This window comes from Pteropus medius, unplaced genomic scaffold (assembly GCF_902729225.1).
Source record: "Pteropus medius unplaced genomic scaffold, Ma_sr-lr_union100, whole genome shotgun sequence".
Taxonomy (NCBI): Eukaryota; Metazoa; Chordata; class Mammalia; order Chiroptera; family Pteropodidae; genus Pteropus; species Pteropus medius.
In genome coordinates this window covers 1,474,603-1,497,780 of record NW_024342648.1, presented here as the reverse complement: position 1 = coordinate 1,497,780, position 23,178 = coordinate 1,474,603, and the positions used below count along the sequence as shown (strand labels likewise).

The 23,178-nt window shown below is 44.9% G+C and overlaps 2 protein-coding genes across 4 annotated transcripts in view; one reads left to right on the top strand and one right to left on the bottom strand.

Moving 5' to 3' along the window:
- Positions 1-14,258, bottom strand: part of BRCC3 (BRCA1/BRCA2-containing complex subunit 3) — a 48,318-nt gene extending 34,060 nt beyond the window's left edge. Inside the window, exons 1-3 of one of the 2 annotated variants that reach the window (XM_039867022.1) lie at positions 14,060-14,258; positions 6,783-6,902; positions 3,120-3,207 (exon numbers count right to left, since the gene is read on the bottom strand). In XM_039867022.1, coding sequence (XP_039722956.1) covers positions 3,120-3,207; positions 6,783-6,902; positions 14,060-14,182 — 331 coding nt within the window. In that variant the 5' untranslated portion in view covers positions 14,183-14,258. The remainder of the gene's footprint in view (positions 1-3,119; positions 3,208-6,782; positions 6,903-14,059) is intronic. The other variant, XM_039867023.1, reaches the window with a different exon arrangement.
- A 151-nt stretch (positions 14,259-14,409) lies between these two features.
- On the top strand, positions 14,410-22,708 carry MTCP1 (mature T cell proliferation 1). Of its 2 annotated transcripts, none has more exons than XM_039867020.1 (5): positions 14,410-14,917; positions 19,596-19,747; positions 19,866-20,036; positions 20,118-20,169; positions 20,257-21,665. In XM_039867020.1, exons 2-4 carry the CDS (start codon positions 19,643-19,645, stop codon positions 20,163-20,165), a joined length of 324 nt encoding a protein of 107 aa, XP_039722954.1. In that variant the 5' UTR covers positions 14,410-14,917; positions 19,596-19,642; the 3' UTR covers positions 20,166-20,169; positions 20,257-21,665. The 2 variants fall into 2 exon arrangements, 1 of the variants encoding a protein (XP_039722954.1); XR_005653786.1 differs by lacking the exon at positions 14,410-14,917 and adding an exon at positions 21,666-22,708 and having other exon boundaries at positions 20,257-20,720.
- The last annotated feature ends 470 nt before the right edge of the window (positions 22,709-23,178 follow it).

Genomic DNA, 23,178 nt, shown 5'->3' with positions numbered 1-23,178 from the left:
ACGCACACACATCATCACATCCCTCTCCCTCCCTACCTTTTCTTTAATGGAAAAAAATTCGTTCCTTCTCCCTTGCCAGTCTTTAACATAGCTTAGAATTCTTTTCCTACTAAGAACAGGAATCGACCTGTTTTTATTCATCGCTCATTTTTTTCCCCCGAGGCTTGCTAATACAGGGCCCATCTGACTCAATTCTTGAACCTATTTTGGAGATGAGTTGTATCTTTGCATCTACAAAGTCCCATAGGCTCCGGGAATCCAGAATAATCTTTGCATCATGAACGCCAGCTTAGCTGGGAGATTATTTTCTCTTTAGTCCTATCCATAGTTTTATTACTACAAATATTTTGAGATCTCAGTTGACAGATCTGATGTGTTCTTCTTAATCCTTCTAATGTTCCCTGCCCTTCAATTTTAGACATTTAATCATACTGTGTGTGTGTGTGTGTGTCCTCCAGTTTTCCAAATAAATGTTTTGGTGTCCATCTTTGGTACTGTGATAAGCATGGGACAAAATGCCATATACATGGCTTAATATACTGCTCCTAACGACTCTGAGAGATACTATTTCTCCATTTCTGTCAGAGAGGGAACCGCAGGCTCAGAGAGGCTAAAAGATCTTCTCAATTAGTGACTGAAACGAGATTATAACACAGACCTGTTTCCTAGCAGAATCCAAAGCTCGTGTTCCCGACCCTCATGGTCTGATAACTCTCTGAACTTTCTATATTCCATTTAAAAACTTAACACTCTTAGAAGTGTCTTCGAGCACAGCTTTGATTACATTTTCTCTCATCTGTCCCTTTTGCTCACCCACTTAAGTCTTATTATCTCCGGGTAAGAACTCAATGTTCCAGTCTCCAGATTATTTTGTGCTGAATTATTTTCATTTGGCTCTTTAATCATTTCAGGATTTAGAGCTGATTTTTTTTTCTAGTTACATTCTGCAGTATCTTTGTTTTCCTAACTGCTCTTATTGCTGCATTGCGAATGCCTCCCGGGGTTCTTGTTTAACGGGCTTGGACCTTCTGCTCCTGTGAGGAAAATTCAATCATTCCCTGAACTCGGAACCCCTTTTGGGAGTTCCACTGCAGAAACTGATAATGTTTTTCTCCTGAGTGTTTTTCTTACCATAAAATTTTATATCTTTTCCATTCTAACGTATTACCATAGTGACAATAGTTGTTCAGGAACCCATGCTCCACTTATTTCTTTCTGGCCCTTGGCACTGTAATAGGAGAAATTTGAGGACAGACTGATTGTAGTGTTGATGATGGCGGGAAAACAATAGCTGTTTTTATTGAGTAAAAAATTAGGTGCGATCAAACACTGAATTTATTCAGTGATATGAAGACGTGACAGGAATACATTTATAGCTATAAAAACCACTTTTATTGGGACATTAGTGAGCCAATTAAAGAATCTTAAAACCGTCAGTAATTGAAATAAGGTCAGTAATTTCAATAATAGTATTGTAGCAATGTTAATTTCTCAATCTTGATAAAGGCACTGTAGTTATATAATATCATTGTGTTTGGGAGATTCACACGAAAGAGTATTTAGGGGTAGAGGAGAATACTGGCTGCAACTTACTTTCAAATACTTCAGGAAAAAAAATACACTCAGATACACACACATACATATACGCATATATAGAGAGAGAACGACACAGCAAATGTTGGGGAATGTCAATACTAGGGAAAGTATTCAGGCATTCTTTGTACTACTTCGCCAACTTTAACTTTCAAAATCTGTCGGAATAAAAGTTGAAAACACCTCTGTGCTTGCTATCGCACGTTCCAGCTTCAAACTTTTTCCTTTCCATTGAAAACACTGCTTTGATGATACTTTTTTTGTGTTAATACAGGACATCTTAGTTACGCCGGTGTTACGTCACCGGGTCAGGTGTGAAACAGCGCCGTGCATTACCTCCCTTACTCTGAATCAGGGATCGACTAGGGCTACGCGCCAGAATCCCTCCAGCTTTTTCACAATCAACCCACCTAGGACGCACTCCCAGAGGTTCTTACAGCGGGTCCCGGCTGGGGAAGATGCATTTAGGGCGGATACGTTTTCCCAAAAGCTCTGCCAGCTGACTCTGAGAAGTATCCCTCCGCACACGCGGAGTCACTACTCTGCGATACAGGGCCACTCATCTGCTATTAGAGCCTGAGACTGCATTGCTGTTGTCTCTGCGTTCGTATTACAGTGCAGATGAACAGAAAATGTGCGATCAACTCAAGCCCGTATGACTACAAATAGAACATCACTGGAAGGAGCACAGACTTGGAACGCAGACCCGGGTTCAAACCTCAGCTCTGCCGCTGAGTTAAGCCTGTGAGCCTCTCTGTACAATGAGGGGAAGAGTTCTGACAGGTTTACCATGAGGATTAGACAAGAAAACGTTCGTAAACCGGCAGCACATAGTTAAATGCTCAAGAACGTTATTTTACTTTGCTAAAGTTATTCTACTTCTTTCGAGAGTCGGGTAGAGACAAAAAGAGACCGTGATTAAGGCAAAGGGGTAAAGATAAAAAAAAAAAAGGGAAAACATTTTTGTAACATTATACTGATTAGGCGTGGGGAGGTAGGTTGAGAGTCCCAACAGCTACGATGGAATGCGTGATAAACAGAGTTGTAAACACCAGCTTGGTAAATTTCACCCTTCACACCAATGGGAGTGTATTGGGCAGTAGTATTCAGCAACCAGCAACTTTCCGTTCAGAGTTTACACACACACACACACACACACACACACACACACACACACACACACACACACAGATATGTAAACTATATTTTATATATGTGTGTATATATATACATATACATATATACGTATATATGTATATGTATATATATATATACATATCAGCCCAGTGTAAGGCTTTAGTTAATCTTGATTTCCTGAATAATCAAAAATGCAGTGCTGAAATTTTCTCTCTATTAAAAACAATCAACGTGACATACGTCTTTACTTTTAAAACATAGCAAAATAAAAATAAGGACACCTGCTTAAGGATAAATTTCGGATGCAAGTAACCATAGCTCATGCAATGGAGAAGGAAAATTATATCCATTTCTAAGAACAATGAACATTGCAGTCCCGTGATACTTACCAACATGCGAAGGCCAGACAGTAATATGAGGATGGGAATGATACCAGCCCACAACTCTCATGGGCCGACCTGTCAGTTCCGCCAACCTGTGTGTCTGTCAAGGTATTTCCAACTTGTGGGAACGAAATCTGTGATGTTAATAAGGGCCTAGAAAGTATGCCGAGGTTTAAAACAAACCCATACGATTTAATGTCAATAAAAGGATAAAATAAGGCTGATACGTGGAATTTCCTAGACTTCCCATGTAAAACCAGAGGGGTTCTTTTTTTAAATGGAATCCATTCTGTTTCCATTACCACATCATCACATTCTCTTATTCCAATTTGGCTGTTTGATCATTCAAATACTTATCACTGTGCTATATGGAAAACTTTTCTAAATCTTTGGAAGTCACATTTTGAGTACTCTTCCATCCTCTCTCTAGCTCCGTCCTACTCCTATTTTTGAAAAAGAAATACGAGATTTTCAAAATTCATTTGATTTCTCTTTGGCAGGCGGCCACTGTCAACAACCAGGGTGGTTTCAGAACCAAATGAACAAAGACCCCTAGTTTAGTCTCACCGTTTGTCTAGAAGTATCCCCCAAAAGAATATTCTCTTCCTTTGCCCTAGAAATAGAAATTTCCCATAATTCCATGGCTCTAACTTGAGACGAGAGTTGAACTCAGAGATAAGAAGCTGTCTCCTTCTGCTGCTGCTAAACTGTGAAATGCTGGCTTGTTTTCCAGCAAATTATATTAAAACGCAGTCATCCTTATATACAACTAAGTCTGAGAAAGAATACTTTAAAGTAAATTTTTTTTTTATTTTCAAATGCCAAGAGAAGCCACTTAACTTCTCTAAACCCATTTCTTCAGCTGCAGACTAGGGGGATTCCAGCTCACGAAGCAGTGAGGAGCAAAAGATGTAATCCACGCAAGGTGTTTAGCCTCGTGCCTGGCACCCAGTAAACGCCTGACAGTCATTTTCATGTCTAAGTGCATTAATGTGAAACAGTGTGTCCATTCATTTTGGGAATGGACTCGTTTCACTTTGAAGTTATGCTATATAATCACAATAATAAACATCTTTTATATAGTTATGTTCTGGGAATTTCATTTTGGCAAAGTCTGTTTTGGGTTGTTTATTTAAATACCAATGAATGGGCTTTCTGCTTCTAAGATGGATTAACAAGAACTGGACTTATCCTCCCGCCTGAAACAAACAAAGAAACAAACTGGATAACAGATTTGAAACAGGAAGGCCAGAAGATGGGGAATGAATGAGGTGAGCCTTTGGGAGAACTTCCCACCACAGAGCAGGAAGGGGAATTGAGGCAGAGCCCAGCCGGCTTCCTGGGTATAGAAGGTGGACTGGACAGTCCAGCAGCTGGAGCTGGCGGGCAGAGGAGTGGGGAGAAGGGAGCGAGGGAGCGGCAGGGGGAGAGGACCCTCGTGTCCGTGTCCGCAGAGGTCCCTCTGACTATTCCAGGAGGACCCCTGACCAGCACAGCGCGTGAGGAAACTGCGCGAGGCCAGGGGGAGGACCGCCCGAGAGGATGAAAGGTGACGATGCCCAGCGCTCGAGCGGGACGGGCACTAGCGGCTGTCCCCACTGGCCAGAATGGCACACCTCACAATTCGGGAGGCATCGGGCAGGGCGCCCAGAAGGGTCTTGCCCCGGTAGTGTGGAGAAAAAGGACTCCGACTCTGAGAGGACCCATGTAAGCAAATCTGCAGAGCCAGACTCTAAAGCATCCAACTGCTTCCAGCATCCAGAACAAAGCCCCCCAAATATGTCTAGGACTACGAAGATCTCCCGCACCCGAGGGAAAATCACGTCTGGCATTTGATCAAAAACAACCAGGCCTGGAGAGAAGCAGAAAAACCCCACTCCCAATGAGGAGACGGAGAATCGGTGATTGGCGTCCAAGGCAGAAAAGGGATGAGGGGCAGAGTGAAAAAAAAGTCAGTCTTAAATAGTCACATACTATGTGATTCCATTTATCAAACATTCTCGAAATGACATTATAGAGCTGAAGTACAGATCAATGGCTGCCAGGGCTTCGTGTGTGGGGGCGGGGTGACTATACAGGAGGTTCAGGAGGTAGACCTTTATGGTGACAGAACAGGTCTACGTTTGACTGCTGTGGTGCCTACATACACCTACACACGTGACAAAATGGCAGAGAACAACGCTCACTGTATCGACACCCACCTCCTGCTTTCCATATTATACTGTAAATTCTGTAAGATGTGACCTTCAGAGAAACCGCGGGAAGGGCACACAGGCATTTCTACACTATTTCTGCAAGTGCCAATGAATCTCTAATTATTCACAAATAGAGTTTTAAAAAAGGTATGCCCCATAAAAAGACACCGATGCATGTGATTATATAAAACATGCAGACACAATTTGATTGGAAAAAAAACACACACACGACATGAATAAGCTCAGAAAAATCACTATCATTATAAGAGCTAATTTTAAGCTGGTCACATTTCCTCATCATAAGAAAAATGCTAATTAAAGTGGTAAGAAGTGTGGCACAATTTTTTGGCCGATCGGACGGGCAACAAGTAAAAAGTTGGATCTAGAAGAGACTCGTAGCCCGAAAACAAAACTCTGATGATGATACACGGTGTTTACGAGCGTGCAGGGCAATGGGCACTCTTGCACACTGCCAGAGTAAAACAGGTAGAGCTGTCTACCTGTAAACGGCAGGTGGTAGCACCACCTGGTAAAGCAGGTAGCACTACTAGTACGTACAGCCTTTGCCCCAGCAATTCACCTCCAGGAACTGATCCTACAGATGCACATGCACACGTGTGAAATACAGTATGTATTACTACTTCTAGAAAAAGAAAACATTCGTGTTTTCTCTGTGCACAGATTCCGGCTGTCAGGACACGTGGAAAACTGATAACCTTGGTTATGTGTCCAGGGAGGGGAGGTAGGAACTTGGGCAGAGAAAGTGGAGAAAGATACTTATGTTGTGTAACTTTCTGTTTCTTTTTGAGTTTATACATTGTATACATACTATCTGTTTTTAAAAGTTACTTTTGTAAGTGACTGCGAGATTAACTTAATTCAAAAGAACAATAAGAAAACTAAGACTCCCTTACGCAAAGCTAGCCTGCTCTAGCTGAGGTACGGGGGTCCAGATCGTAGGAAGCAGATGTCCCATTTGCTCAGTGTCTGGTTGTATTTAACATGGACTATTGCATTCAGTTCTTGGCATTGTGTTTTTTAGAGAGGCAGCCTCGAAAGAGCATCTTTCCAAACAATAGAGACAGAGGTAGTATAAAGCCCGGAAATTAAATGGTATTAGGGACACTGGGGAAGGGTGCAGAGAGGCCTGGACAGGGGCAGGAGTTGGGTACAGAGGAGGAAGGGACTCACTCCCCGTAGAGGTCGTGGTCACAGGATTTGGCCCTGGGGTCTTCTGGCATTTGAGAGCAGGAATAGCAGCAATTTCTAATTCTTCTAATAAAAGCCACTCAAAAGGGGAAAGAGACAAACATTCTGATTAACCAAGCAATTGGATCTAAGGGGTAAATATGAAAACTGGGAAAGAGTCACCGGAAAGGTGTGACATCTCAAGCAGCCTAAGGCAAGGGACAGAGGAAGCTGGGCTGGCATGCCCCAGGGCACGTGAAAGCTTCTTATCAACCGGTAAGGATATCTCTGCCTCAGTTGAGGCCGCAGACAGCTGCTCTGGAGAAATTTCCACTCGATCCTTCCTCTTATCAGAACGTCGCAAGATGATGACAGAATGAATGTGAACAATTCTGACGGTGTCAACCTAAAGGAAAAGCCACAGAAATGTTTACTTCTGTCTCTCTCCAATAACCTGTCTCCCTGCAATTAGAGAATCGCACTGTATTACGTTATCGGGTGAAAGATTCCATTTTAGAAAACTGACATTTTTCTCATGAATCATGGAATGTTTCAAATAAAAGACATCCAAGCTCGACAAAGACATTTCAAAACAAAAATACAAAGGCTAATATTTAGGCCGATGAAGCGCTTTTTGAATGGTCAGCTAATAATCATCTGATTCACAACGATGTGCAAGTCACTGTCACACGGCAGAATACAAGTCAGAGTCTGACAATCCAAGTGTTCAAAATGCTAACGGTTTGGTTGGGCGGCAAAGCAGATGAGCGTATGTATCACCTGACTGCTCTGTGTGTGTGTGTGTGTGTGTGTGTGTGTGTAGATAGAATTTCTGTAGATGCCAAATCGATACAAGTGACATGTCTGGGAGACAAGTTGGCCAACTGATTTACGTACAGAACTTGAGGTGGAATGGCAGACAGCCAGGCTAAGAAACAAAGTTAAAGTAAAAATGGACAGGACCCGAAATGCCAAGCCATGATCTGCGGGATGAACTGGATGGAAGGAAATTATTTCAGATAGCCCGGACATGCGGTAATGATAAAGTAGTGGATTAAGTGGATAGCAGAGATGGAAGAAACATATTTGAGATTCATTACCAAGAAAGAATCCACAAGATTTGGTAGCTTGCGGACCACGGGTGACAGAGGACAGGCAGTTGTCAAGGATGACTCTAAAGTTTCAAGGTTGGGGCGGTGAAACATGGGAGGCGGAGATCTAAGTGTAGAAAGGATCGGGAAGGAAGGAAGATGAACGTGTTTTCAGATGCACTGATCTGGGAAGAGGGGATGTCATAAAGGCAAGGCATAGTGTGGGGACAGGGAACAGAGGTCCGGGCCTTAATCAAGGGGGGTACTCCAATAAGAGGAGCCAGGAACGCAGACAGAGGAGTCAAAACCCGAACAATGAAAGGGTTCCAAAGTTTCAGGGGAAGAGACGAGTGTGGCACTGCCAGACGTTGCGGGGACAAGGGTGAAATCTGAGAGGAGACTTTGGGAGTAAGCTCTAGACCCACGCTGTGCGTGCGATACAGCAGCCGTTATGCACACGTGGCTACTGAGGTTGAAATGTGGTCCCCTTTCGTGCTTCTTTCTACCTGGTGAACTCTTTCACAGCCTTCAAATCCCCTTTGATGAGCCTTCACATGCTCATCCTATAAAGAATTAATCATTCTCCCCTCCCGTAAGACTTTTTAAAATAATACACGTATACGTCTTTGCTAGAGCTTGTATCATGTTGTCTCCTATTTGTTGACGTAATTTTTTCCTCTGCTAGAATGCAAGATCCTTAAGGGCAGGGAACGTGTTTTAGTTATTTTTATCCCCAGCGACCGGACAGTGGCTGGCGGGCACGGAGTGTATGATATCGAAAATCAAAAGCAGAGATAGAAAGACACTTGACCTTCCGAGGAGCAACAAGACACAGAGCTGACTTTTCCACAGAAACAATCAAAGGCTAAAGAGAATCCGGTAACACGTTAGGATGCAAAACGAAAAGCTTTGCTAACTGAGACATCTGTATTCAAAGAATACATCCTTTAGAATTGAAGGCAAAACGAAGACATTTCCAGACGCGAAAAACTTAAAGAATTTACTACCAGCACGTAAATACTAAAGAGAGTTCTTCTGGCAAAAGGAAAACCTTGGGAAGAATGAAGAACACTGTGAAGGGTTAAATTTGTGAGTAAATACCAATGACTACCAATTGTGCAAAACAGTAATAACAACGTCCCGTGGGTCAGAAGGTATCCACAGAACTAAGATGCATGATGACAATAATCTAAAAGGTGGGTGGCTGTAAATGAAATGAAGTGTTCTTAGGTTCTAGTATGATCAGGGATGACCCCTGATAATGGTGAACATAGTCATTTGCATGAGGTGAACAAACCAAGTACATATATTGTAACATGTAGCATAACCACTAAAAGGAAGTCAAAGAATGTTATAACTAATTAATGATCAGAGTGGACTAGTAAGACATATCTGATTCTTTCAAAAGAAGGCAAGAGAGGAGAGAAAAACATAAAACAAAGAAGTGGGTCAAATGCAAAGCAAAGAGCTGGTGGCTATAACCCACCCATATCAATAACTGCATTAAATGTAACTGGACTCAACACTCCAATTGAAAAGATTATCAGGGTGGATTTGCAAAAAGCCATGTACTGCTAATAAGAGACACACTTTAAATATTAGTACGCAGAAAGGCTAAAAATAAAAGAATGGGAAGAGCTATGCCAGCTCGACATTGAAAAGATAAGCTCGCTGAACCCCTGAAGTTTAAGAACTAATTGGGATGGCACGAATTGACAGACGCAGAATTCAAGATGAGGAAATGGACTCCTGAAAAATAAAATCATGTCATTAAGATTGGAAATGTATTTCAGGGGTTGATGCCCATTAATTACAACCCCTCTTCCCAATATTCTCTCGCTCGTCAGAGGTTTCAATACCTAAGACGAGTGAGCAAATGTTCAGGATGGGATGGCGAGACCAGCGCAGGAATAGATGAAAAACGAAACGAGCCTAAGGAAAGGCTGCAAAGGCCTGACAGATGTCCCTGAGAGCCACAGACGGCTGAAGGGCCTCAGGAAGACTGTTATAGTCATCGTCACATAAGAAAAGATATTCCGGCCTGGCTAGATCCCTGGAATTAAGGTACCAAAACCCAGTTCCTTTTGCTCCTGCGTCCTGCTATCCATTGAGGGCCGGCACACCGTGGCCTGCCTGGCCTCCGTCAGGCCGAGTCTGCCGACGGTCATTCCCTGATGTATCGTAGATGCTTTCGTGTCACGATGGCAGAGCTGAACAACTGCAACAGAAACCGCACGGCCCGCAGAGCTAAAAACATTTGCCATCTGGCCCTTTCCAGAAAATGTGTGGCCCCTAGCATGGCTCTCCATGGGCGACAGGCAGGTAACACTCCCCTCCTATCATGGGGGATGCCATTCATTCACGCAACGTGTGTTCGTTGAGGACATGCTCTATGGGAGGCACTGTAAGATGGCCTAAGTGATACACAGGGTACAGAAGTCACGTCCAGGACTATTCCAAGACAACATATAAGCACCGTAATAGATACGCTCAAAGGGCTAGCGTAGCACAAAAGAGGTTATCTAACCTAGCCGACAGGTCAGGGCAGGTCCCTTAAAGGAGCCAGGTGGCACCTGGGCTGAACTGCAAGGGATAAGGGGTTAGCCAAGCAGTCCGTGAGTAACACCCAGCAGACACAAGGAGTGAACCAGCACATACTTCACTGGAAACTGACATCATTTACCCTGGTTAGAACTTGGATCCAGGTAAAGAAATAGAAGGAGATAATAAATAGAAATGAGATCATGACAGTCTCTGGACGCTTCACCAATGAGACTTGTCTTAAAGATGATGGGAAATCCACTGGATTGTAAGCAGAGATGTATCAGACTTATGTTCCCAAGAGCACATCCTAAGCTGTGAGAAGAAAGGACTAGAGGTGAGAGAGACTCGAGGCAAGGAGATCAGTGGAGAGGCAAACACAGCATTCGAGGAAAGAAGGGATAAGGACCTCAAATAAGGTAGCAATAGTTGGGATGAAGCATGGAAAACAAATTCGAAAGCAATCTAGGCTAACGGTTCTGAACGGTAGACGGTGGTTCCCAAACTTGGCTGCGCGTTAGCATCACTTGAGGAGCTTTTCAAAATTCTGCCTCTCAAGTCTCACCCCAGACCGACTGAGTCAGCATCAGGATTTTGTAAAGATTACTGGGTAATTCCAAGGTGCAGCCAGGCTTGGGAACGACAGTGACGAGAAGAATAGCAAAGGAGTGGGCTGCAGGAAGAGGAAAGGTTCCCTTCTGAACACGTCACTTTAAGATGCCCGAGTCTAGCTAAACTTGGATGTCCAGCAGGCAGCCGAGTATAAAGTTCTAGAGCTTGGGGTAATTTAAACCAACCAGCATCCCTTGGGCAGTAACGACAACAGTCGGAATGGCCGATATTGATCGGCCGCCTGCCATGTGACAGGCACCTGTAAAAGTGCTTTTTCACACATTAACTTAACTCTCCCAGTAACTCAGTGAGGTTGGTACTGTTGTTATATCCATTTTACAGATGAGTGTTTTACATACATTACCCAAATCCAGCTCTCCCAACGATTTTATGAGGTTGGTGGCTGTCATTTCCCTGTTTTACAGATAAAGAAAGCAAAGTGGCAGATGCAAAGTAGTATGTCCAAAGCCACACAGTGAGGATTACAGAAAGACTCTGAAGACAGACATCTCTAACCACAGTGACGTCTAAAGCCACAGCGGAGGTAATGCTGCCTAGGAAGACCTTCTGGAAAGAGGAGGCCAAGGCAGAAACTTGGAGAATAGCAATATTTAATGCATAGGCAGAGGAGGAAGCATCCAAAAAAGAAGGGGGAGGAACAGGGACACATAGCAAAAACAAAACAAACAAAAACTATGAGAGTTCTGAGTTCCAAAGAGAAAGATTAAGATTAGCACCAAGAAATAATCCACAGATGGAGCAATGGGATGGTGGCTGGAGAGGCAGAACTGGAAGCCAGACCTTGGTGGGTTTGAATGGAGAAGGTAAAGAAATTATGATTTCTTTAGCCTATTCTTTTAAGAAGTCTGGCTATTAAAAGAAGGATAAAAAAGTAGTGACCACAGGGAGCCAGAGGATCGAGAAGTTGTTTTTCTTTTCCTTTCTAAAAATGAGAGTAATCGAAGCACATTTGTATCCTAAGGGAAAAGAGCCACGTGACAAGAAAAGGTTGAAGTCTCAGAAGAGAAACAGGATATTGGATAAGTGAGGTCTTTGAAGAAGCTGCAGCTGTGGATGGGACGTGGACTTCTTTCCTTGATATGGGAAGAAAGGAGGCAACGTGGTTAACGTGGGCGAGTTTGTATAAAGGGGTAATAAGTACATGGAGTTGTTGCCCTACAGCTTTTATCACCTCCATCGTCTGCTTGGCAGGAGGAGAGGACATAATTTATTGCACTGTCTTTAACAAAAGCTTTGGTCTGCACCATATTAGGGAAAAAAATGACCTGTTCCTATACAATGATTAGGTTGAGAAGCATTATACTAGACCATGAAAGCTAGAACAGACCAGAAAAGAGAAAATCATGCCAGTTTGCCTATAAGAAGAGAGGGGTCACCTGAGTGGGTACTAGGACTCCAGATAAAAAGACAACAATGACATGAACCAGCCAAACAACAGGCAGGAGGAGAGCTGACGGTGATTACTCATCTTGATAGAGTAGCAATAATTTGCTACTAAGAACAGAAAAGTAAAAGTAGGTCCCTTTCCTAGTGAGTAGATTCTTCATCTGATTTTACTAAACACCCCACCCAACCGCAAACGTGTCCCTACACAAACCGGACTAATCCCTGGCTGAGTTCATCAAACAGAGCACAGAAATCCCTCCCCAGCTGCACATTTCAGTCATGCGAAATTCTAGCACGCCTACCTTTTCAGCAACTGTGCGCATTTCAGTTCCCGTATATGTAAATTTGGAGTCACTCCTTTTGCGGATAAATTAGGAGAAAAAAGGGAACAGTAAAACCTTAGCAGAGAGAAAGGAAAAGGAAGGAAAGTAAACTGAAGCTAGAACTGTACTCATACATCTGTGAGAAGCAGTCTGGGACGCATGCATAGGTGGCTGTGAGCCTGAAGGTTTTCACCGGCAAAGCTAAACTTCTAGAATCCTGGGAATTAAGGAGGTGGGCTTGAGAAGTACACGCTCGAAGTTAAATAAAAGTAACCCCAAGTTTTTACCATCTCAAGCATAGCATTCAAGCTTCTAGGGGTCTCTGAGATCAATCACTGTAGGGCTCACCACCGAGAGGCAGAAAGACAGAGAGATGGAGGAGCCGATTTAGATGGAAAAATAGATCAATAGGGGGAAATATCTCTTAATGCGCATATCACCTGCCACAAAGAAAATCATGAGTACTCGTTGTCATGTCGAGGGGGAGAGAACAAAAAAAATATATCAAGCAAGAAAATGGAAAATAACAGCGCCATATAGGTCGACAAATTTCTACGTAAGAGCTTTCACAGATTCACTCCTGATCTTGGCTTCCCTCGACCGCATTTTTCACCTAAGGTCATGCATATCTCAACGGAAAATCCTACCAGGAAGTAAGGTGGATAGCAACCCTCAGGGCTGGGATGGGATGAATTCAAAGTGTATCACTGAGGGAGCTCCGGACTGATAATGCTTACTTAAAACACAACCCATACACAATCTTGCCAAACTCGGCATAATTCTGAGTTAATAATGACATGGAGACCAACAGATGAGTAAACAAATATAGTCTTACCTTGTGTCATCATTCAACTAGAGTGGGAAAGAGCAGAAAACATTATTGATCACATTACGCTTATTAGATGTACATGGATGCAGATTACACGAAAATTAAGTCATGTGTTCCTGCATGCCGGCATGAAACACTGGAGAATTCTTCCTTCGGACCGGAAACAACTAAGCTCCATTTCCTCATCGTCTTTCGCCCCATTGCACAACTTAATGCAGGGGAAACCTGTGCGTCTTTGAAGTCCTCTCCTCGCTTAGCTTGTCTGATACACTTAAAATGCGTCCTAGAGGGAAGACTGGAGGCAAGGCGAGGGGCCCCAACCGTGGTCGGCCGCTTCCTAAGACACTGATGTCCTACTGAGAGAGGAGGCGACTGAGGAATGCAAAGGAAGGGGCTTACAGAGATGACCGACTCGGGTGTCGCTTCCTGCAACACTATTATGCTAGAATGTCTTCCCGGCCTATCGCGGTTTCGGTCGATTTGGGTGATAACTGCAGATTCAAAGAAATGGCCAGAGACTCTAAGAAAAAAAAAAAAGCAAGCCCTCCCCCTGCCCCCAGGCTTATGCGGGTCGCCGGGGGACTGCGGGGGCGCTTAAAAAGCGTCAAGCGACCGGAGGATACGGGACCCCCGCGACAGGACCATCCGTCCAAGGATCTGAGCGCCTGGGGCCTCCGCAGCCCTGGACGCAGCCAGCACCCACCCGAGGACACGCTGGGAGTGCTGAGCAGGGTTCGGCCAGGCTAACTGACCTACTCACCTCCCCAATACACAGCCCCATCACCTCCTCCTTCTCTGTGCTCAGAGCGTGGTTGAGACACACGAGGAAAGCATCCGACTCCAGATGAACCGCCTGCACCGCCTGCACCACCTGCATCGCCATCTTGGTCCGACCCCGCTCCAGTCCGCCTCGGGCCCACTCGGGCCTGGCCAACCCCGAGCTCCAGCGCGCGGGTTCCGCGGGGGCGGGGCTTGGGGAGCGCGGGCGGGGCCGGCGCGGGGGCGGGGCTTGGGGCGGGGGCGGGGCGACCCGGCGGCACCTGGGAAACGCCCGCGCCGGTTTGGGCAGGCGTGGCCGTCGGGGCGGAGGGCGGAGGGCGGTGGCCGGCCGCGGACGGGGCGTCAGGCCGGGCGGCGGGGGCGGCAGGGAGGCGGTGCTCCCTGGCCGCAGGCGGACGTGGTCTGTCAGCGGCGCCCGGGCGCCCGGGCACGCGCCTCCCGAGCGCCGGCGCCCATTTTGCCCGCCCGCTGAGGAGAGCAGTACGCGGCCTACAGGCTCTGGGGACAGCCCTGAGGCGGCATCGCCGCGCGCGCCAGCCTCTGGAGCCAGGGGGACGCTCTTTTGAAATTCGGTCCTAAGCTAGTTGAGGTTTTATTTTATTTTGTTTTGTTTCCAAGTTACGGCCCCTGAATTTTGTACCACTCTCCCTGGACCACTTCCGGTTGCTGGCCCTTGCCTCGTAACTTCGGCTGGGGTGACCTCGGCCCCGGATGCCCCTCGGCTCGCCCCGGGCTCACGTCCCGATCCCGGCTTGACTGGCCCGGGGTGGGGGACCTGGAAGTTTTAGCCTCGCTGCTCTCGAGGCGGATTAATTAGCCCAAGAAACATTATATTCATGTGAGTAACCCTCTTGCAGAAACAGTGCTATACTGTGTCTGAAAAAGTATCACTCTTAAGCTTGGCTGCTGCTCCTTTCTTCAAAGGCTTTTACGTATCTGTTCGTTACAGGGAAGGGGATTGGGGGCCTTCGGGTTTGATTCAAGGTCGGATGTCTCCCGGTCGTTACCCACGATGCAAGTTTCCGCAGCTCTCCTTGTCTTGATATCAAACCTGGTGACATTCCGTGTCAAAGTAATTTTCTTTGGACGTCTGTCAAAGTACCCACGTCCCAACTCCCAAGGTTAGGAATTACACGTGGATCTTAGGAACGATTCTAAATCAAAGCAAAATATAAGCCGTGCCGCCTCCACAGCCCATCGGTGTTTGCGTGCGTTTGAGCTCGTTTTCTAGTCCCTGCGTGGTTTTGAAGCCGGGCAGACAGGGCAGTACTGGAAAGGGAACATTCCCAGGGGGCTACTTGAAGAGGTGTTGATGCTTTGCTCTTTTCTCCCAAGTCAGTTCCAACCCGTCTCCCCGCAGACAGGGCCCGCATCCAGAACTCTCTGTGATACGTATGCCAGCAACCTCCATTTTTGCCTAATGCTTAAGGATCACATGGCACATCTGTCCGTGATTGGTTTTGATGATGATGAAGCTTGGGAGAAATTTCAAGTGTGCAATCACACTGGACGCATCTAAATGTTCTCTTAACTTTCGACTTTGCACCGTATATTATTTTCGGTTCCTGTGTGTGGCCAGTATGCCCAGCCCTCACGGGGCAAGGATGGCTGTTCTTCTCATTATTATGTTTTAGTGGCGGGATGTTTTGAGTTTATATAAAGTGCCTTTAGGCACCTTCGAGAAGGAAAACACCTTTCGTTTGCTGTTGCTGTTATTCTCATATTCCAGAATGACATTCTCTAACTTTTATAATGCTGGTGGCTGCATTTTACAGCTCTAAATGTTTAATTGGAGTAGAAAAAAAAAACTATTAACATTTATGGCAAGCTTATTATGTGCTAGACCATCTACTAAGCATTTATATACTTGTGTGTGTAAACTGCCCCTAACTGGAATCAGGCGCTGCAACTTCCTAGCTGCGTGACCTCACGCGAGTTACCTAACTTCTCTGTGCCTTACCTCCCTCATCTTTTGCTGGGGGAGATAATAGTATCGGTCTAAGCAGGCGATTATTAAAGGAGTCAATACATATAAAACCCAATGGAAGTGCTACATAAGTGCTGACCGTTATGATCAATATGTTCTTTAATTCTCATATTACACTTCAGAAAACCGAGATGGAGACAGGTTAACTTGTCCAAGGTCACAAGACTAGTAAGTGACAAAATCAGGATTCACACGCAGACCAGGCTGACTCCAGGGCACACGTTCTCAGTAACTTCACCATTGTAATTGGATGAGTTTATTAACTGACTTCAAATGAAATAAGTGTATTCAACTGATCAATGCTTAAAAACTATTAAAACACCTGGAAATGAAAACAAACGATCCTTTTTTAAGAAGACACAAAGTAAGTCGTTCTGTAAAGGAAAATTAATGGTTTTACTTAGATTACTACCCAAAGAAGCCCTTCTCTATGGTATATCATCCGTTTACAATATAATTTACAAAATGCCTTGCTAAGAAATTATCTAGGCCAGTGTGGTCTCTGACTGTGGCATCAAGGTGACCCCCGTGGGGACAGTCTCTTTTAGTGCCTTCATAGATGGATAAAGCTATATAAACACTTTTAAAATCCATTTGAATTTGCAGCTGGTAGTGTTCCTTGAGCTGAGTGGAACAGGTTCATGTTCCGTGTATTGTATTGGACCTTGTACCTAAGTTTATCCAGACGTTTTAAGAGATTTGGCTTAGTTCAAGGCGTCCTGAATTTTGTGAACAAGTGTCATGTGCAGAAAAATGTTCCGTGGGCACATAAATTTGGGAAATGTTAACAAAATGAAGTTTCTTTACTGCATAACTTGCCAGGGCTTTGACTGTGTTAACGTGAGATTCCCAAACTTATTTGACCAAGAAAAAAGGAGCAAATGTTTCAAGAATCACATTTAGTGAAATGGTGTCCCATTCATACGACCTGTGATTTTTGTGGCCTTTGATCTGAATCCCTCTCACTCAGCCTTTGCTTTTCTAGGCTGAGAATGTCGGTTCATGTTCATACGACAGCTTCTCAGCCCCTCGATCACTGCAGTTGCCCTTCTCTGGGCCTTCATGCTCTCTGAGCGGTGGCAAACGCAAGTCCAGGGTCGTGTGCTGGGGTTTGTTCCCAGGCTCATCCTGCTGATGCCCAGCATGCTGGCCTTTCGGTCACAGCAGCACATCCCGTTGCCTTTCTTCTGGAAATATTTTGTAGTGATTCATAGGCCTCTTTGTAGTGAATCATAGTAACAGAGCATCATCTCCAACTTGTTTGCCCTCTGTTCCACTGGAATTATTTCCTTCTAATGTCAGCGTAACCCGTAACATTTTGCTTTTCATTCGAAACATTTAAACGTCAATAATGTTGGTTGTCGCTAGGACCTGTCTGTGAAGCCGAAATGGTCCCGAAACCCTTAACATTTGGAATCTGCTTTTTTAAAACCTTGGCCACGCTTCTTTTGTACTCGAAATCCAGACTTTAATATATTTTATTTTGGCATTAATATTTACTGGGATTTTGTATATCCCTTCTTTCCAAAGCCCCGAGGAGGAAGAGAGGCAGAATAATTCTATCTGCTAAATAGAAAAAAAAATGGCTTTGAAAAATATATATATAGCTATATAATACCCAACACCCAGAGAATCAATTTCTACCCATGTCTGTGTGGTCTGTTCACCTTCTCTATATCATTCCTGCTACTGAAGAGCTTATGTTCCTGTATTTGGGGAGAGACAGGATGTGAACTAAGCGGAGCAAACATGCAAGGCGATTTATAATCAGAGGCCAGAATAGGAGCTTTAGTTTAATCCAGTGCTGCAGTAATTACGGGAGGCATGACGTTCTCATGAAGAAGGCAGGCACCTGCACTCTGCCGGAATAGTTCTGACATGGACAGAGGCCTGGGGAGGTGTTGTAGGCAAGTGGAAAGCAAGATCGAAGGTGTGAGGCTAGAGATGAGCCTAGTATTGGGGGGAAAGTTTATCTCAAATACAGCGGGGGTGGTGCGCCTTGGAATTGGTGACAGATAGGATATAGCAACTAAAGACGATGAAGTCCAAGATAACTCATAAGTTTTGAGTCTGCAGGATCAGGCGGGGTGGCACTGCCATTGAGAGAAACCGAGATTTGGTTAAGGAGAAGGGGTGGCCCTTCAGGTGAATGAAGTGAGAGAGCCCCGTACGACGGGACCTTACGATGGCTCAGAGTCAGGTCCGTTCAGGGTACAGTGGGCGAAGCCACTATGATATTCTTAAATTATTCACTAAAATCAGACCATTTCTTACGTCTATAAAAGATATTTTGTACTTTCCTTTCAGGGAAGGTAAATTAACAGTGTTAACGAAAACAAATCAGACTCAGATTGTCGTCCTTGAAAAGGAGGCTTGGTTCAGCTCGGTTAGCGCTTTGTGGCGAACTTCGTCCTGGGCTGCATCACGCCGGGTCCTGGCAGCTCACTTGCTCTTGACGGTCTGGCTCGAGGGGAATACCTTCCCATCCTCTGCTGTGGTTCCTTTCCCACCTGATGGGAATAGGAGGCCTTTGTTTTGTGTGGCCGGTCCCCCAATGCTGCGGCACTGTGAGCCAGGTCCAAAGGATTCATTCCTGCAAAACGCAGGCCAAGATGTGGCGAGGCCCCAAAATGAGACCCGGAGCTGGACAGAGGACCCTTATGGGGTTAGAGCCGAGTCTGCCCGGGAGGTGGGCTTCTTCTACCCCTCTCAGAGGGCAGAGGGACTTTTCTGGCCTTCTGACTTGGGAGAGCAGAATTTAAGCCCACACTTCTACGGAAAACTGGGCTCCTGTAACATCCCGAGGCGTTATCACAATGAAACAAGAACCTAGGTGGATAGCTACCGCTTCCTCCCACTCAGCTCCGAATCACCATAATCCCCAGAGTCTGCTGCAGCTCAAAAACTCCATGAAGCTCCCTTACATCGTTTCCCTAACGTGAAACCCCCCTTCTGGAAATGCCCAGCTGCTATAAGTCACCTTTCTAAGTAAACTGACAAATAGGTCGTTCGCTCTTAAAACAACTTTTACTTTCAATTTAGAAAGCCATGCACGTGATCTGACCTTCACAGTCTTACCTTTGAAGTGGAAAGCGCTTGGCAGGGAGTTTTCCTCGGGGGATGTGGCATACACGTGTCTGCTCCACCGCGGTCCTGCCCAAAGAAGTGTGCCCTCAGGCACACCCGTGTGCACATTCTCTTGCTCAGGACGTTTGGTCAGACACTGCTGCGTGAACGCAGACTTGCGAGCACCGCCCAGCTTCGTGCAGTGCTAGTCCCGCATGTCCACGGGACTCCTGACCTCCCCCGATTCCCGAGTGCTCCGTAGTGGCCCCGAGGCTCTGCCTGAGTGTCACTCCAGTGTCTCGCAGGGCGCTCCAGATGTCCTCGGCTCCGTTTAGGCTGTGCAGGTAGACATATGTGAGGTGTGGTTCTGGTTGGTGGTTGCTAGTACCAGGTCCCCTTGCTCACTGGTGAGTTCATTCAAACCGCAAAAGTCACACCTGTGTCCTGTGCGCGGGTGCTGCAGGCTTAGGTGGAGAAAAGCAGGGCTAGAATTGGAACTCAAGGCCCAGAATGTCAGGAGAGGATGTGGGGGCGCCACCCGATCACCTCTGGGTTCACCAAGAGGGTGTCTACCGCGACGAGTACCAGCGCACGTGGGTGGCCGTCGTGGAAGAGGTAACTGTTTCTACTTTGCTTATTTCTTTATTGATTTTGCTTTCAAGCAACTTGGTTTCTGACTAGGCTCGATTTCCTGAAGTCTTTGATTTTATTTTTGATCACTTCTTTCCATCAGGAGACGAGTTTCCTAAGGGCACGAGTCCAGCAAGTTCAGGTTCCCTTAGGTGACGCAGCTAGGCCAAGTCACCTTCTTACCTCCCAGCTACCTCTCATGTGGCAACTCTACCCTGAGGAGCGCTACATGGATAACAACTCTCGCTTGTGGCAGATCCAGCATCATTTAATGGTACACATGTCGCTTGATCATTTTCCATTGGATGGGGACTCTTACAGCAGAGTGCTCTATAAACTTTTCTTTTTCTGACAGGTCAGGGGAGTCCAGGAGCTGTTGCTTAAGCTTTTGCCTGATGATTAACCTGGTACGTATGTTCGTTTCTCCCCCGTGTCCCCTCTTTTTTTGCACGCTGTTCGGTCGTGGTGATTTTAATGATCCATTTTTTTTCCAGGTGCTGGAATTCTAGGAAGACATGCTCCTCTGTTCTGTTCAGTACATGGCAATCACTTCATCCACCACCGCAGTGCACCCACGTGTGGGCCTAGGGGAGGGAGTGGGTTGAAAAACTGCTCAAGAACACAGAAGTTTAGGAAGGGTCATGAAGAACACCGCGAGTGGAACTGCAGAGAGAGGGTTACGCAGGCAGAAAGCGAGTCAACAAAAGCACTTAGTCAGGATACGTAACTTGAAATTGACTCCTTTGGAAATTGCCGTAGAACCTTTAATGGACATCATCAGCTGGAACTGGGATCTGATGAATCCCACAAAAGTCAGCACCTGCTACAGAACACATGCTCTGATCACCAAGGACTTGGTACTGATTTAGAGAGAAGAGAGCAGCTCCTAGCAGCATCAACATCTATTGGTCGCTTATTTGCCCTGCAGCAGTCCTCCTGCCTTCCCTCCTCCCACCCTGTAAATATCCTAGGTTTTGCTCCAGTGTTTCCCATCCCAGTACTGACCTAGCTTGGATCTACTGAGAACGTAGGGGGCTCTGGAAAAAAGGAAAAGAAAAAAAAAAAAAGGAGGTTATTTGCATTAATGAAATTAGCTACAAAGGCTCCTGGGCCTTTTTCCTTTCTGAAATTGTGTCTTCAAATTATTGGAAGTTGCTGATCAAATTCATGGGCACTTAAATTTATTCTCTGGTCACAGATATTTTGAATAAGTCGGTTTCTGTACGAGCTCCGGAAAACATCTTAGCTGCTTGAAGAGCACCTTTCTCAGGAAGTAATAGCAGCGAGTATCGCTGATTTTCCTAGGAAAGCATTTACTACCTGATAAAGAATTCCCCGAGTTAAAAGAGTTATAACAGTTTATATCCATTAAGAACCTTAGTTGTACTTTTTAAAAATCTTGGGAATAATAGCTACCGTGTAGCGAGGCCTTCCTGCCTTCCAGGCACTATTCTATGCACTTTATCACATTTAATCCTTCCATCAATGCTGTGAGGTAGGTATGATCCCCATTGTATACACAAATAATAAGGAAAAAGGCTCAAGGAGTTTAATCATTTACCGAGGGTGGTTTTGTGAATGACAGCGGGGCAGTGGGCAGGCCCTTCAGGCTGCGGCGTCGGCTCCTCTAGCCCAGTATTGGTTTACAGTACTCGAGACGAGTTGATTGAATTCAAGGGTTTTTTGTTCCATGTAAAGCTATTTATATCTTCCAAAGCAAATGAAATGGACATTATAAAAATACAGTTGATTCATCCTACGAATGGGCAGAGTATTTTTTAGTGTAATTGTCTTCTAGCTGTTGGAAGGGCATACTGCTTGCCTCTGAAGAGAATTCCTTCTAGAGGGGCTTTAAAGTTGTTATGGATAAAAGACAAAATAAAAATCGTTTTTCTTATTTTAGTTTTCTGGAATGCTGCGGAAGGATCCGTGCCAGAAACAAGCCTGTGAGATACAGAAATGTTTACAAGGTACTATGTTCAAGGCTTTTTTATATTTTTCCATTTTATAAGAGACCAGTTGTTCCTTTTATCAACAAACTCTATTAACTGCTTTCAGAATGTAATATTTCCGTAACTTATCCTGAAGACCCTTCTCACCGTATTACCAAAGATGCAGAAAATAAAATGGGATCTAAGCTTGGGGTTTGCAATCCTGGTTGTACAGTAGAATCTCCTGGAGAGCTTTGAAAACTTGCCGGGGTCAGGTCTGGGCAGGAATCGGTCTAAAAAGCTAAGCAGTGATTCTAATGTGCAGCCGGAGTTGAGAATGACTAAGCTCACCGAAGTCCTTTTTTAAAAAGACTGGGTTTAAAACGGGTTCGCTATACTTCACTGTGGCTGACAACTCACTTTCCAAAAGCAATCAGGTGAGAAGGTGCGGTGTTGAAAATACAATTGGAATTCGGGTTGCCAAAGTCAGCACCGAACTTTAAAGGCACAAGTGAATCTCAAGCAAAGCATATTTGAGGTGGTTCGTCCATTTTGTTTTAAATCAGCCAATAAGTTTGACCAAATGCCAGAGGATTTTCAAATCAGTGAATGATTATTGGCAGGAACAAACAGAAAAAGCTACAAGACCCTCTGAATCGGAAAGCTGACTTTGGATAATTTTTTTCCCATTATTAAAGTACAATAATAGAGACGGATGCCCATGAAAATATAGAAAGGAAGGAAAAATGTTGAGTTCACCCAAAGACCCAGCACCAGAGAAAACCCTTGTTTGTATACTTCCTCTGACTTTTTTTTAAAATCTATTTATTTTAATTAGTTGCAAGTATACAGTACATCGGTTAGACATCTATGTAGTTCGTAAAACGATCCCCCCAATTGCTCCCTCCCTCCCCTGACCCTCTACTTAGCCATCATACTAATGCTGGCTGCACTCTATGCCGTGCTCCCCATCCCCGTGACCATCCATCAGCTACTAATTTGTACTTCTTTAACCCTTCACTTGCCCCATTTCCCAGCCCCTCCAAACACCCCTCCCTCTGTCTTTCACCAAATTGTCCACTGTATTTGTGAGTCTGTTTTTGATTAGTTTGTTCTTTTTATTCCTTAGATTCCGCATATAAATGAAATTGTATCGTGTTTGCCTTTCTCTGATTTAAATACCCTCTAGGTCCATCAGAGCGATATCTTTTTCCACCCCGTTCCTTTTAGTCTGTGTGCGTTTTAATCTGAAGTGAGTCTCTTGTAGGCAGCATGTAGGGGTCTTGTTTTCTTATCCATTCAGCCACTCTGTATTTTGGTTGAAGCACTTAATTCTTTTCCATTTGAAGTACTTATTAATAGAAATGTAGTTGTTACCATTCTTTATTCATGTTTTTGACACACGTTTTTCTTCTTAAAGGAGTTCCTCCAACATTTTCTGTAATGCTAGCTTGGTGGTGATAAGTTCCTTTAGCTTATTTCTTC